Below are 16,601 nucleotides of genomic sequence, written 5' to 3'. Positions count from 1 at the left end.
CATTTCTGCATGTCCTCCTTATTCTTAACAGTATAATCTGTGTGACCCACTTAGTTTAATAAATTACTTGCAGGATCTTGGACAGTAGGTTATTTACTAGATGCTGGGAAACTTATCTGTGACAACCCAGATGGAAAAAAAAAAACACACCCTCGACAATTTTGATCTAAATTTTCATTGAAATAAAACTACATTGCTGTCCCGTCTCTTCTCCCTCCTACCTCTTCCTGCTGCCTTTCTCTGACCCCTTCCAAGTTCCCAAATTCTACGTTGTAGGCTTTTTACTTTGTTATTGGTTGTTTTCAGAAGTACAAATGATAAAATGTTCATTCTAACACCAGAGGGAGATTGCATCCTTGAACTCATCAAATGGACCACTGGTACCTTTTGTTTGCTCAGAAGCATGATTTTTGGGAGTGTTTTCAAATTATACGTGAAGAAATACTTGGAGAAACACCATCTGAGTCTAACCATTGAACTGTTTAAATTTCTGTGGTGTGTGTGTGTGTGGTGTGTGTGTCTGTGTGTGTGTGTGTGTGTGTGTGTGTGTGTGTGTGTGTGTGTGTGTGTTGGAAATTAAACATGAAACCACATGCACTCCCGGCAAGCATGTTGTCAGTAAACTAGGTTTCCAGCCTTTAAATTACATGGAAGTACTTTAAAGCATTTTTTTTTGTGTGCTTGACTTGTTTTGTGTTGCTTTATTATCTGACTACAAAGGTAAGAGCCTAAGTAACAACTTGGAACATCTGTAGAAGCATTTGTAGAAGTTGGACTCTGTTACTACTGGACATATTATCACAAGGAATCAGCATTCTCTGCTTGCTTCCACTGACAGGACCCTGAAGTTCTAAGCACATAAAGAAAAACAGTAACCAAGACATCACACATTGCCATGTGATTTATCCAGAACTGCAGAATCTTTGGTTTAGACACAGAACAAGAAGAGTGAATATACAGTGCCATGTGACATGTCTAGTGACAGGTCTTTCTCTAGTTTGTGCATCTGTCTCTTACAGTGATGATTGGAGAGAGAAATGTCTCCAGCAGCTCAGTCATTTGAACACATGATGCCCAGGTGCAATGCTGTTTGGGAGGTTTGGAATCTTTGGCATATAGAACCTTGCTGGAGGACATCAGTGAGGGTGGTCTTTGATAATTTATAGCTTTGTCCCACTTTCATATTGCTCTCTCTTCTTTCCACATATGGTTAAATATATGCTCTATTAACTTCATGATGCAGCCATGCCTTCTTCACCATTATGGCTCACACTCTGGAAACATAAAACACAGGTCCTTTTAGTCATGATGATATGTCATAGCAACACAAAGTAACTAGCATACCCATCTACAATACTTTTTACTTAAAATGCACAATACTGCATATATTTGAAGGCTCATAAAACTCAAACCAGTGCTGACATTTCACAAATGTAGCTTCTGTTTCAGGACTAGAATACACTGTCTCCCAGCAGACTTCCTAGTCATCTGGCTCTTATAGTGATTTCATTCCTTCTTCCATGGCATTCCCTGAGCCTTAGGTGTAGGGGTTGTGTTAGAAATGTGCTGTTTGGGAAGACATACCCCAGTTGCTTATTCTCTGCAGTTTGGTGAATTATAAACTCCAGTTATAGTCTCTATGTGCTACAGAAAGAAGCTTCTTTGATGAGGGCTGTGAGCTATACAAACCTATGGATATATAAAGACAAGAACATAGAATATAGTTAGACATTATACTGATGTACCAAATGGGCAATAACAGGTTTTACTCTCCAGTCTATGACTCTCCGAGCAGTAGTAGTTGACTAAGTTTGCAGTGCTCTATATGAACTTCCTTCTATTAGTGGGCCCTAAGTACAATTAAACAACTACTGGTCAACCTCAAGGTTAAAATACCACCATTGAACCCCTGTGTTGTCTTGCCAGTCTGGTCATTGTTGATGTTCACAGAATTTACAGCTGGTTAGAACCATTGATTACTTTATTTCCCCTTACCAGCTTACTTATTAGCTCCTTCCAATACCATGAGAGCTTGTCTCCGAGGAGAAGGTGTCCAGATCAATTCCAGTCTGAGTGCTCATAGTCCTCTGTCTAAACTGTATGGTGCCTTCAGCCACAGGATCGATCCTTCATGTTCTGAGAGATAACCAAGGGCAATGGTGATAGCATAAATTGTTTAGGGAGTCTCTCAGCTCCCTCCTCTGACCAACAGCAAAAAGTGAGGTTTCCCATGGCACTCTGATTTGTATTAGTCTGTAACCATTAGTGGAATCATCACCACATGTAGCATAACTCAATTTAAACTCCATATACAAACATACATAGTAGATCTACTTTTCTGTAATAATATAAAACAATATTTCCTTATGGTAGTTTCAAGCAGCTTTAATTCTGTGTATCTGTCCTTCCTTCCTCTCCCTTTGTATTACCTTCCTCTGCCCTCCCCAGTTAGAGCCTCTTCCCTTTTCCCCATTTCCCTCTTCATAGGACCTGTGTCCTACTAACTTCCTCTAGAGCTCCCTTCTCCCCAAGATGCCTTCTAATTTCCTGGCTTCCTCCTTTGCTCCAGGTTATAGGGTCACATTTCTAGAAGCAAAAATAAGGAAGAAATGTGGCACTTTCCCCTCTGGGTTTGGGTTACCACACTCAGTATAATTTGTTAGACAACTTTAACCATACAAATTTCAAGTGAGAGTTTTACCTTTTATAGAACTGTAGTACATTTTCCAGACTCTCATTAAACAGGCAGGAGGAACAAATGGATTTTATGTGGCATGCAGCCATCCATAAATTTAATTCCAACACAAAGGGAAGAAAATGTTAAAGGCCAGTTATCAGAATGAAATCTATATACCTAAAAATTAACTGTGTAAGTGTTCATTATCATATATTCTAAATTTTTCAAAATAAAACAAAGAATTATGTGGTTCTGATATATAAAACCATGCACATCTGAAAATTTAACTATAATGTAAAAAACTGAATTTAAAATTAGCAAGACATGGATTAGAGAGAAATTCAATTGTTAAGATCAGTGGCTCTTCTTCCAATGGTCCTGGCTCAATTGCAGAACATATCATGGCTTCTAACAGCCATATATAACTCCAGTCCCAGATGATCCAAAGCCCTCTTCTCACCTCCACAGTACCTGACTGGTACAGGTTATATAGTCAAAGATGCAGACAAAATAACCACATGTACAAATGAAACAAAATTTTAAAAAATCAAAATTAGTGAAGCATCTGTAATAACAATAATTTTAAGGCTGTTATTTCATTTAAGGAAACAGACATTTTACATGTTGACTACTATGAAGAAAGATCCAAAGCAATAAGAAATACAATTCCATTGTCGCTGCCTTTACAGTTATAGGAATTACCTGAAAGAAATTAAAAATGAAGTCAAAACACTAATGCATCACAATTAAAACACATGGATGAATTCAGTGTTAAGACGAGGCCTTCAGTATTGTCAGACCTCATCCCAAATATGACTATTCTACTTTACTATGACTACAGAAAGGATGTTGATGTTAATGTTAATGCATCACATTTCTGATTTGTATGTCTTGCATGTATGGTCATATTTCTAGCACTCTTTCTTATTTCTATTGGTTAACTATTCAGCTATTAAAAATGAGAACATCATGAATTTTTCAGGCAAATGTATGGAACTAGAAGATATCATCCTGAGTGAGGTAACCCAGACCCAAAAGGACATGCATGGTATGTACTCATGAATAAGTGGATTTTAGCCAAAAATGTCAGAAAACCCATGATACCATTTACAGAACCTAGGAAGTAAAACAAGAAGGAAGGCCCAAGTGTGGATACCTGAAATCCATATAGAAGTGGAACAAATTAATTGTGGGAGGCGGATGGAAGTAGGAAAGTCTGTGAGATCAGGAGGGGAGAGGTGAAAAGGAGGGGAAGGATCAGGTATGGAGAAAGACAGTTGGGACACACAGAAGGCCAAGAAAATGAATAGAAATATGCAGCAGTGGCGGTTAGGTGTCAGGAAGAGCCTCTAGAAAGTCTCAGACACCTGAGATGTGAGAGGCTATCAGGACTCAATGGGGATGACATTTAGCCAAAATGGCCAACAGTGTGAAAGTGGAACCAGAAGTGATCACCTGCAGTAGAGAGACATGGCCCCCAATTGACGTTGAGGGCAACCTACCCATCTTCAAAATTTTTAAGCCAGATTCCCTCCAGGTAACACCAAAACTGCCTATTACAGATAGATAACATCCCAAGAGCCAGAATAATAGACGTTGGGGTGCGAGCTACATCCTTTGTGTCTCTATTATAACCTTTCTTCAAACACTTCTACTTAAGAGAACATTGATGAGAAGGTTCCCAAAATTACAGCTGTATGGATTAGGAATCAGGAATTAACAAGCTGCATGTGTACTTTGCTGAATGTACACACCTCAAGTTAACTTATGTACTTATTAAAAGGGAAGAAAGTTGCATCTGATCTAGCACAGCAGTTGAGGAATGCTGTCTGTCCTACACAAGTGTTTTAAAGGAAAGTACGCTTATGGATATTATTTCTTGAAGGTAATGTTCTTTCAGACTCTAATAATCACATGAGTCATCTAACTACAGAATACAGTTTAAATTCAGGACACTGGCTTTCTAGGATTCTATGCTCTGACTTACTTTTCAAGTTTATATTTTAATGATTCTCCAGTTTTCAATTCAGCTCCATATTTATTTTTGTATAATCTCATTTCTCTGTTCAGAGAAATTGTACGTGATCTTACTTCCACCAGCTCTGATTCAATAGTCTTAAGTTTATCCTCCAGTAAAAGTATATAATCTTGTTTTTCCTGCTCTCTCCGTTGGTTAGAGGCAGCATCTTCCTAAAAAACATTAAAAAGATACATGTTAAAATAGGACGTCTAAGGAGAGTTCAAAGAGATTAGAAGGAGTGGCTGATGTGATCAAAATACTATGTATTTGCAATTATCAAGATTAAATTAAATAAATGACTTCAAATAACAGAAAAATTCTGTTGAAATTACAAATATCACTGTATATATGCTAAATAAAGGAAAAGGTTATTTGAAACATAACCATCCAACAAATTATTGTGTAATTTTCTTTACATTTGAATCCACAAGGAAGGCAGAGAATATTTTAAATGAAAGAGAAAGGGGTTGGAGTTCAAATTCTTTATCATCAGCATCAAGTGTGTTTAAGCAGAATTTTTTAATGAATTCTTTCTGTGGTGCTGTAGACTGAACCCAGGTGCTTGTGGATAACAAAGAGATATCCAACCATAGAACTATATCCTCATCCCTGAAATATTCATATAATAAAGCAAAAATTAATAACATAATACAGTTTTGTAGTAAACCATTGAACTTGTAAACAACATTGTCATATCCAAATAACAATTATTTTTTCCCACAGTTTTTCACGTATTCTTAAAGATCACAGGATTCCCTATTGAAAACTGGAATTCTGATAGATGAATTCTTTTAGTACTATCACATGATTCCCTACTGGAAACTGGAATTCTGATAGATGAATTCTTTTAGTACTATCACATGATTCCCTACTGGAACCTGGAATTCTGATAGATGAACTCTTTTAGTACTATCACAGGATTCCCTACTGGAAACTGGAATTCTGATAGATGAATTGTTTTACTACTAATATTTAAAACTAAGATGATTATTAATAGAAGTGGATGGCTCCTTTTTCCAGAAATCTACAACAGAAACTGCTGTGAAACACAAAAGAACACATACAATCATACACACAATACATTGAAAATGAAATTTGAGGTGGAGTTAATTACAGCACAAGAGAGATGACTATAGTCACCTGTAAGAATCGATTGACTTGGTTTATTTTTTCCAGTAGTTGACTTCTATATTGCTCTTCAATGGCTTTCTTAAGCTTTTCCACCTCACTACGCTCTATCATGTTATTGTCCATATGGGTCTTCAGGCTGAGAATTTTCTCTTCAAGCTGCTTTATTCTACCCTCTACAGTTTCACATTTCTTCTGCTGATATTTTGCATCTTTTAATTTCTGCTGCAGAAGATTATTTTCATCTTCCAGGAATTGCCTTTGGAATTCTTCTTGTCTTATTTTTGTTTCAAGAGTTGCAAGCTGAGTGAAAACAACCAATATTGTCTAGTAAGGCAGTAGGCAGAAAAAAGTTAACACAACACCAATAGCAATTTCAGCATGAATTCAATTGAATTCAGCATAGATTTAAGCTTAAACCCAGACTTTACTCCTGGTTTTCCAATTCTCACCTTCATTTATTATATTTATGAATTTTTGATAAACATAAATCTACGAAAAATACAACCAAATCAAACAAAGAACAGAGAAAGAGAGATAGAGAGAGGAGAGAGAAAAAGAGAGAGATAGAAAAAGAAAGAGAGAGAGGAGAATCTATAAACTGTTTTTCCAATCACATCAGAAAAACTCCTTAAGCACTGTCAGGTACATAAGTGAGGTTCTACATGTGTCTTTTACCTAATTTAATATTGGAATGGCTGTCAAATCATTGTGTCTATTACAAGAGGCATTTCTTCTTCACAGATAATAAAAGGCAATTTATATGGAAGACTCATTTGAAATGAGCAAAAAATAAAAACTGAGAAAAATAAAGCTAGAGTACATGTATCCCTTCCAAGAAATGAAGTAAATACAAGCTTTTATTTTAATTTGAGAAAATTGAAAAAAAGAAAATCATTTTCTTTTTTTTCCTAGATTCCTAATGTTTACTTCTTGCTTCTTTCTGTGGAGACGTTCATCTCATCTCCTTCTAGACTGAATTGTTTTCGCATAATATGCAAACTACTTTTGAGATTTAGTGATTCCATCCATTATTTAAAACTTACAGATCTTTGATAAATTGCCTCAATCTGTTAAATTTAGAGGTATACACAATGGCGTCTTTATATGAGTCTAAATACTATTTCATGAATCATGATCAATAAAATTTAGCCTGCACCATAGTTAGTTCAAGAGAAGGAGAAGATACACAAAATTGTTGTTTTTGAACATGTAGAGTCTGAGACTTGGTTCCTGTGACTCAAGTTTGGGCAAGAGCATACATAGCAAATGGATTTAGAACAACATAGATGTTTCAAGACATAAATAAGACACATTTTCAAAATAAAAGGATAGTTGTTTTAATATGACCTCAAGTTTTCAAAAATTTCCAAAGTCATTATATTTACATTGTATGAAATTAGATGGAAATTTTATCCCAAAATTAATTTAAATTCACCTCCTCTCTTAGTTTAAGTACCATATCCTCTTCACGGTGAGTTGTACTTGAAAACTTATGTGAAAAGTCTCTATTTTTATGTGCATCTGAGTCCTTATCCATCATTGTGCGCCAATTCTCAAGCCTAGAAAAATATGCAACACAAGTTGGTAAAGTATTATCATCATTGTATGAGTGTATGTTCATGTGTATTTGTGTTGTCTTTGAGGCAATCTGGCTTTAAACACTTGAACTTCCAGACTGTATTTTACATGTGTTTAGATTACAGATATAACAATATACCTGGCTAATAACTGAAGTTTTAAAATTATAAACATTTAATACATCTTAAATAGATAAAACCTTTTATCATATGAAAGAAAAAATGTTTATGAACCTTTCTTGTAAGTATGATTCTATGATCAGTTTAAAATATTACAATGAGATTGAAACCTGAATTTTAAAACAAAAAGGTTGAGATATAAATGGTAAATAAAGTATTAATATTGGAATCATAAATGGAATTGTTATAAATATCATATCAACATATATCATATTTTCATACATCAAAATAAATCATTTACTTATTATTTTCTTTTTAATTTTCAGTATTATTTGTTTGACTATGTATGTGTGTGTCTCTGTGTGAATGTGTACACAGGAATGCAAGTGGCCTCATAGGTCAGAAGTACTGAAAATTCGGAGGCTGGAGTTACAGACAGTCAGATGTTAATTGAAGGTGGATGCTGGAAACTGAAATTAGATACTATTATTCTGTTGGTTAATCTTGTTTTTATTTTGTTTTGTTTTTGTTGGTGTTGCTTATTTTTATCAACTTGACAGAAGCAAGTTTCATTTGACAAGAGTGAAACTACTGAGAAAATGTATCGATCATCCCGTTCTATAGACATGCCTGTGGGAGCATTTTCTTAATTAGTGCTGGATGGGGAGGAGGCTCAGATCACACTACACAAATAAAAATATACACCTGAGACACATGTAAATAAAACACGTGTAAATAAAAAAAACTATGTGTTCTATGTAGTAGTACCAAGTATGTTTGGCTTGTGTAAGCACTTTGGTTAAGTTTCAATAAAAGTTAAAATTTAGAATGATGACAAATTGCCTTTGAGGCATAATTGGGAAAAAAGAGGCCAGGCAATGCTTTAAGCTATATGTGATCAAATATAGAAATATGAGGAAAGACTTGAAAAAAACCTTGGTAGTTTGAAGGAGACCTCTTTGACCACTTGGGCTCTAGTTACTGGTGCAGCTTGGGCAGGTTATGGAGACTTCATGAGGAAGAGGCTTGCTGAAGGAAGTAGACCATCAAGGAGGGCATGGTTTATACACTTACCCCAATTCCTATTCCCTTCTTGTCTACCTGCTATGTATGAATGGAACTGTAGTCAGCCAGCTTTCTCTTTCTGAAGTCATGCTCTGCTTTCCCAACTATTGTGGAATCTTTCCCTCTGAAAACACAGCCCATTTATTCCTTAAGTTGTCTTCAGTCATTGTATTTTATCATAGCACCAGGAGAGTAACTAATACAACTTTTTAAGAAGAAATCTAGAGGCCCTCTTAGTGTGGTTTTCACAAAATGCAGAAGATGCTAAGTATACACAGGAATTTGACAATATTCCAAAAATAACAGAGTATAATCGTCATTCAGCAGTATATTAGTTATCTAGTCAGGGCTTTTATTGCTCTGATGAAACACCATGACTGAAACAACTTGACAGCAAAGGGTTGATCTGTCTTACACTTCCAAATCACTGTTCATCGTTGACGGAAGTCAGGACAGAAACTCAAGCAGAGCAGGAACCTGGAAGTAGGAACAGAAGAAGCCATGGGTGCTGCATACTGGCTTTTTCAGCCTGCATTGTAATAGAACCCAGGACCACTGACCCAGAAGTAGCCTACCCACAATTGGGTAGGCTGTCCCACTTCCATAACTACTAAAAAAACTGCCCTACAAGATTACCTACAATTAGATGTTATGGAGGCATTTTCTCAACTGAGGCTCCCTTCTCTTAGATGACTATAATTTGTGTCAAGCAGACATAAAACTAGGCATCACAAGGCCAGAGAGGAAGGCTGCTTAATAGATTGCTGTTCATATTTTGCTCATATACTCAGGATCACCTGCCAGTGGTAGAGCCTATCTACAATGACCTGGTTACCTCACACTCAACAGTAATTAAGAAAATATCTGCACAGGCTTCTCTATAGGCAAATCTTCATAGAGGCATTTTCTCAACTGTGGTTCTCCCTTCTCAGATATGTCTGATTTGTGTCAAGTTGACAAAAACCAACCAGCACAATTAGTGATTATGTATAATTTATAGATGCCTTAAAATAAAAAAAAGATACAGGTTAGTTGCTTTACATGAAAATGTAATACTTGTGGATTTTGAGCTCTGTTGGATACCATGGAACAATTCCTATATAGAAGATATGACATCTGTATGTTACTTAGTTTATATAAATCTACATGCATATTTCTTAAAGTTAACTCAGTTTAACTATGTTTATATTACATGTATATATGGATTATGAATGTGGAAAATCAGTATATCTTTTTATGAGTCTCTCTGAATAACATATCATGGCCAAAAATTTAAATGTGGAAGAAAACCCAACTTCATCCATGTAAATTTCCAACTTTCATAACAAGCACACAAACAGGATACAGGTATTAACATTCTGAAATATAGAAGAAAAGAACAAAGACATATTTCAAAATACAAATCCAAAATACATTAGGAAGATTACAGTTGGCATTAGAAAGCACTTTCACTGTTGTTTATTGTGGTCAAAATCTTCACAGATATGAGTAATTAATATTGGCCTTCCAAAATTTGAAAATGTATTGCAAGTTTCTTATATGAATTCGAAAGTAGAACTATTTCTTTTATTATAAACAGGCATACATGATAGCAATTTACATTTAGGATTTGGTAAAATCACTCTTTAGTCATTGGTGTATGCTTTGATAAATGAATGTCTTACCTATTATGTATTTCCTTTTTAAGTTCACGGTTATGCCTTTTTGTTTCAGCCAAACTCTGTGTCAGTGACTGGTTCAATTTAACCTGTTCTTCTATAAGATTCTCAGACTTGGAAAAAATATGAACAAAATTTTAAATGTAGAGATCTACTTTGCTTTCTTAGAAATATTACCTACCATGTGTAATATGCCTAGACAATGCTAGAAATTATTTTATGAGATTGATACCTAAATAATTATTTTTAAAATAGTCTTATGGGTATGGGTGTTTTTCAAGAATGTCTTTCTGTAGGCTCAGGCCTAGCTACTGCCAGCTCTGAATAGAAGAGGCTATCAGGTCCCAAAAGAGCTGGAGTTCCAAAAAACTGGGCATTGCCACATGGATGGTGGGATCTGAACCCAGGTCCTCTGCAACAGCACCAAGTGCTCTTACACACTGAGTCATCTCTTTGGACCCCAGTAATATTCTTTTATAGAAGAGTTCAGATATATGACATTTTCATTATGACGTTTTCTGAAATGTAAATTTGAAAATTTAATTTGTTAAACATAGGAAGATTTTTTTAACTAGCTCACTAATGTAGCCCTCTCTCTGAGACTCTTCCTTTGTCTCTTCCTCATCAAAAGCCTCCTTGTTTCTCTACTCTCTACTCTACACCTCCATTCTAAGATTCTGGCAGCACCTCCCATGTTGAAGTCCCCCTTCTTCCCACTCTAACCCTCACTCCCTCAGGATTCACCAGGGTTCTATTACTAGACGTGTTTGTCTTCCAGGCTTGTCACAGTGACAGTCCATCTTAGTACCATGTTCTAGTACCACAAATAGAGTCCACATTTACACTCTGAACTCTAACCTGTGGTTCCAGGACTCCAAAGTTCTTCCCCGGGTAAAAACACCACTCCTCACTCTAACCTGTGAGAGTCAATCCCTGGAAAGAGTTTGTGAGTCACTGATAGAACTATTCCATGACCCAAGATGTAGCCAGTAGGGGCCTGAACTATATCTTCCTTTGGGTGCCCTAACCCTCCTACTACTTAAGGACCACCTTTGCCCTTGTTGTTATTATAATTAATGTTCCTAATTATTCCTATATCCTTTGGTCTTCCAACCCTACCAAGACCAAGATAATGGTCTCCAAGACCATTATCATACATACTGGAGGATTCAATGCCAGTAACCATCGTAAGTAGATATCTCACACTTCCAACCCTCACCCTCCCAGGACTTATGACACTCACTTGGAAGAACTCACCTCATTTCATTCTGTTCGTACCTTTTCCTCAGTCTTTCCCACCCCATCATCTATGGACACACATGGATAACCTCTCTCCCTCAGCAGAAAATATATTCATGCTCCCATCCCTATGCTACTTGGAGCTAAAATCCATATGACCCTCTGGGAATGCCAACTTGCTCTGTTGGTCCAGTCAAGCCCTTGTTTCCCTTCACTAAAACACTCTAACCCTGACATTAGAGGACCTTTGGGGAGAATCTTCTTCACTCACAGTGTGATGGTAGGGATATACTTGGTTCTTGGGGAGAGGCACTCTTAAGTTGTAAGGCCTATTGGGTATAGGTGTGTCTTTGTTGGAGGAAGTTCCTCACTGCAGCAGTGGGCTTTGAAGCTCCACCCATTTCTGATGAGAGCTTTCTCCTAGCTATTAGGGTGCTTCTTTTGCAGTTGTTGACAAGCTAGGTCATATAGAACCCCAATATCCAGGTAATTGATAGTGCATTTGGTTACCATGTAGAACCTAATGGTAAAAACTTATTCCTGGAGACCACACACCTTGCTTCATATAACATGTGAAAATCAATAATATAATCTGGAAACATTATTCCCACTAGCTAGCTTTCATAGTGCTAGAAGCTGCAATGCATACTGTTAGAGGAGAAAAGAAATCACCAATCTAACACAGATGTGGACCCTGCTGACTGCAACTATGACTAGCATTGAAAGACATAGCTGGATGTAAATAAGACTCTTGGATATCATAAAAATAATTAATTATTTTCTTATTGGATGTAAGGCCCATTCTATATGTCAAACCCATACCTGGAACCATTGTCTGAGCCAAGAACCTGTGGCTAAATAGATAATATTCTTAGTGGAGAGCCTACTACTAATGCGCTGCTATATGAACAGAGAATTAAACTGACTGCTAATGACTACTAACAAATAGAAACAATATGAACATATCAAATGTTTGAACAAGGAAATATTCATATCTCCTAAAATGTGGTTATATGGGACTGCTGGACACAGGAAAGTTTTTTTTTTTTTTTTTTTTAGTCTTACATAATTAAAATAGACTTCATACGTGTGTACTTACAGGGAATCTTGAAAGCTGGTCATCCTTCTTTTTTTGGAGCATCATTTCAGCTTTTAAATTTTCTGCTGTGAGTCTAAAAATATGTTTTAGAATGATTGTGCATAATAGGCCACATTTGAAAATACCAAATTAGTTTCTGCAAAAACATGTGAATGATTACACAAATTCTGAAAATTTGGAAACTTTATCACTCATTGTGTGCCCCTTTGTCTTTATGAACTTTAAAGGTAATTTGTGGAAATATGTATTTTTTCATCTTAGTGGGTATCAAACTTTGACACACACAACGCATGTGCACATTGAGTGATTAGCATCCACCAATATAAACTATGAATTTTAAGTAACTAAAACCAGAAGTTTTCCTGATTTAAAAATGTGTAATTACTGTGAATGATGCAATTTCTCTTTCTTCATTGCTTTCTTGAAAACACTAGAGCTATTCAGGTTTAGTGCTTTCATTATAGACCTCTGTGAGTTACCCTCATGTCCCAAGTTCACAATGCAGTTTCCGTGTGTTCATAAAGTACCTCATGCAATTAAAAGAAGCACTAGGTAGACAGTGCCCAGTGGTACTGCTGCCAAAGACAAACCACTGCCATCAGATCTTTCTAGTCATGATAGACTAAAGATTCTCTGAAACACTAAGCCAATACCATTTTTCTCTACCCAGCTGAGTTCTGAGCTATCACCTCAGCAGTGAGGAAAGTGATTAAAAAGGAAGTTGGTACCAGATCATCCCTTCTGTGAGCAAATTGCCCATGTGCTTTTTAGACTTTGGTGACTTGATTTGTCAGCATTTGGAAAACTTGGGAGCTGTGGTTTACAGTTGGCTCAAAATGAGCCTGGACTAATGAGCCACTCTTAGTTACATGAGTTAATCAGACCGGAAAACTCATTTTCAAAAATGCACATCATAAGCTGTTAGGTGGAATAAAGAACTCTTCTAGAGAGTTGCCCTGAGGCCACACAGATAATTAGATTAATTAGATTCTGTACAGGAATCTGGATCCATGCCTGAAATTCTCAGTGATATGGGGTTTAAAAGTAGTGGATAAGGTTATTGAGTGAAGGAAATATTCCAAAAATCATTATATTTTGGTCTGTCACATTTTTAATGCTCATGGTTTTAGCTTTGCTTTCAGTGATACTCAAGAGTGAAAAGGGTAAACATGTGGGTTGAAAACTATGCAGTTCAGTAAGAAATGGGATGTCATCCTAGTGGAAGTAGACAAAGATTAGACAAGATGGCTAAAAGGAAAAGGCTCAGCCACACTGGAAACAGGTTAGAGGGCTTTGCATTGACAGGGTTGCCTTTGAGACAAGGCCAACCTTCAAATGTTGGGGCATAAAATTAGAACAAAATGGAAATGCATTCTTTAGGATAGCAGTGACTCTCAAGGGTACCTTGAAGACGCCTCTGTGACAGTCTGCTGCAAAAAGCCAGATAGGGAAGTGAGTCTGGAGGTATGGCTGCCCTGTGTCCACAGGCCTGGGTATTACTTAAGCTGCAAAACCACTAAGTAGTATCCATTGTGTTGGTGGTCTTGCAGTATGTGTCAAAATGCAAGCATTACACGGCAGAGGTGGGATGAAGCAGTATTGCAGAGAAAAGACAGTGATGCAAGGCCATGTGTACCTGTTAGCATTCATATATAGACCACCTGAGTGGTTGATATGTAAGGAGGTGAATCCTAAGTTGTTGAGATACTAAGAAGTAATAGGATGTTACAGATGTCAGAAATAGGAGATTCAACCAGTAAATGAGCGGAACTGTCCCAAGAATCATACCACATGTGCTAAAAGGTGCTGAAGAGGCAGGGCTGCCCAGTCCTAGTGGAGCGTAGGTGGTACCACCATGTACCTCAGACAGTGTATATGGAGCATGCATTTTCTATGTTTGTCCTGCTGGGATTCAGGCTGCACTTGGCATAATATTCATTAATATTTTCCTATTACTGCCTTTTGGTATATTTTAGGTAATAGAGATAAAAACCTATGTAATTTTCATATTTTATAAACTAGGAATTGGACTTGAATTTCATACAAATATAGCATTATGAATAATAATAATTTAATAGTGGGAACTATTAAGATTATCTTGTCTTTGAACTTGGACTAAATAAATTTTGCCTTGTGAGATGTCCACAAGCCTGCGGGCGTCAGAAGAAGAGTTTCATAGTTTGAATCTCAAAGAGTCACTATATTTCAATGTTCTGAAGCTTTAACCCTAGACTTATTCCACTGACACGCCCACCATGATGGACTGAATGTCTCATGCCCTATGAACCGCAATGAACTTTTGTAAAGAATCAGGAGAAGTAACTTTTTGTTACATTCTGGATCAAAATGTCTTCTCTGCATATTGTGATGTTAAGTTAGAACATAGGCAGCACTTCTTTTGCATGTTGCTATGCCTGTGTAAAGCTACACCTATAATGTCATTCGGCTACTGTAGTACGAATGTCATTGTTCACGATACCTAAGGTCACATTATCTTAGTAATTTTAGTGATATTTAAGGGCCCACAGTCAAGGACTACTGTGCAGTCCTTGGATAAATTTGCCAAGCATGAGAAGCAGACAAATCTCCAAAGTGACTTTTGTTTATATATCCACCTCATTGTGCTTTAAACATACATAATGTACTGTGGCTCAGACAAGGTAATATTTGTGGTGTTGACTTTTTCATCTGAAAAATGGACATGAAATTTGCTACTTGAATTAGCAACTTTAAATAAAACCCTTCAAAGAGTACTCATCACAATGGGAGCTACATACAATAATTGTGGTGTGCATTAATATGGTTACAGCTGATCATCTTTTAGGTAGTGTGACAATGAGTTTACATAAGTTTCACTATGTTGATCACCATACAGTACTATGCATATGAGGAGCATGAATCCCTCAACACACCATACCACATCATAGATGTTCACTAATTCCATTGAGCAAGCCATTTTGTACTTTTGTAATAACGTATGGGTAAATTTCTTAGTACTGCTTGGCTGGAATGAACATGTAACACAGTACACTCAGGATCTCTCAGCTTAAGCAGGAGGTAACAGATGAGACTATGGGAAGCATCACAAGCACTGATGTGAAAATATGATACTGTGGAATCAGTATTCCTGACTCAATTAAAGTCAGTTCTCATGAAGTAGCATTTTGACATCTATGTTGGTAAATAATGCGAAATACCTATAACTGCAGGACCTCAAACTGTGAGAGAGTTTTGCTCAGTTCCTTCACGTGTTTGATTGTGTTTTTCTGTATTTGTTTAAGGGATTAATGTGTTTCCTCTTTTAAAACTTCCACTTGTTTACCTGTGTTCTCTTGTATTTCTTTAAGGCAGTAATTTGTGTCCTTCATAAAGTCCTCTATCACCTTCATGAGATGAGAATTTAGAGCTGAATATTGCTTTTCAGCTGTGTTGGGGTATCAATGCCTTGCTGTGGTGGGAGAACTGGGTTCTCATGTTTCCAAGTAGTATTGGTTTCTGTTGCTTATGTTCTTCTGCTTGCCTCTGGCCATCTGGTTATCTCTGGCATTAATTGGCCTCACTGTCTCTGACTGGAGTCTGTCCCTCTTGGAAGCTTGTGATCCTGTGATTCTGTGAGCCTGTGATTCTGTGATCTCAGAACTCCTGAGGGTCAAGCTGCATCTGGGTGGGGGCTTAATGGGTGGGAATTCAGTGCACAGGCTCTGCTCTGGGAATAGGTGTAAAGTGACTGGAGCATGGGTATCTGGCTGGGTGGGGTCTCTGGCTGGGCAGGTCTTAAATTCTGAACTTCCTAATGTTTTGATTCTTTAATATAGTTGCTCATCTTGTAGTGATCCCTGACTATCAAATTACTTTTATTTCCACTTCATGATTATAATTTTACTATATTGTGTTTTGTAATGTATGTATTTTTATGTATTGTATGTTTCATAATGTAAATATTTTCTAATGGTCTTAGGTGACCCCCATTAACAGGGTCACTTAACCCCTAAAGGGGTCACAACCCAGAGGTTGA

General features: G+C 36.8%; 1 protein-coding gene across 2 annotated transcripts in view; it reads right to left on the bottom strand.

Moving 5' to 3' along the window:
* Positions 1–873: 873 nt before the first annotated feature.
* Positions 874–16,601, bottom strand: part of LOC143439615 (uncharacterized) — a 47,182-nt gene continuing 31,454 nt past the window's right edge. For both annotated transcript variants that reach the window (XM_076925943.1, XM_076925942.1), the window contains exons 10-17: positions 12,587–12,659; positions 10,255–10,361; positions 7,264–7,387; positions 5,838–6,128; positions 2,702–4,867; positions 1,996–2,136; positions 1,585–1,689; positions 874–1,274 (exon numbers count right to left, since the gene is read on the bottom strand). In XM_076925943.1, the coding sequence (XP_076782058.1) occupies positions 4,661–4,867; positions 5,838–6,128; positions 7,264–7,387; positions 10,255–10,361; positions 12,587–12,659 (802 nt within the window). In that variant the 3' untranslated portion in view covers positions 874–1,274; positions 1,585–1,689; positions 1,996–2,136; positions 2,702–4,660. The remainder of the gene's footprint in view (positions 1,275–1,584; positions 1,690–1,995; positions 2,137–2,701; positions 4,868–5,837; positions 6,129–7,263; positions 7,388–10,254; positions 10,362–12,586; positions 12,660–16,601) is intronic.

This window comes from Arvicanthis niloticus, chromosome 27, assembly GCF_011762505.2.
Source record: "Arvicanthis niloticus isolate mArvNil1 chromosome 27, mArvNil1.pat.X, whole genome shotgun sequence".
Classification (NCBI taxonomy): domain Eukaryota; kingdom Metazoa; phylum Chordata; class Mammalia; order Rodentia; family Muridae; genus Arvicanthis; species Arvicanthis niloticus.
Note: the sequence above shows the minus strand (reverse complement) of the source record. Positions and strands in the feature narration are given on the sequence as shown.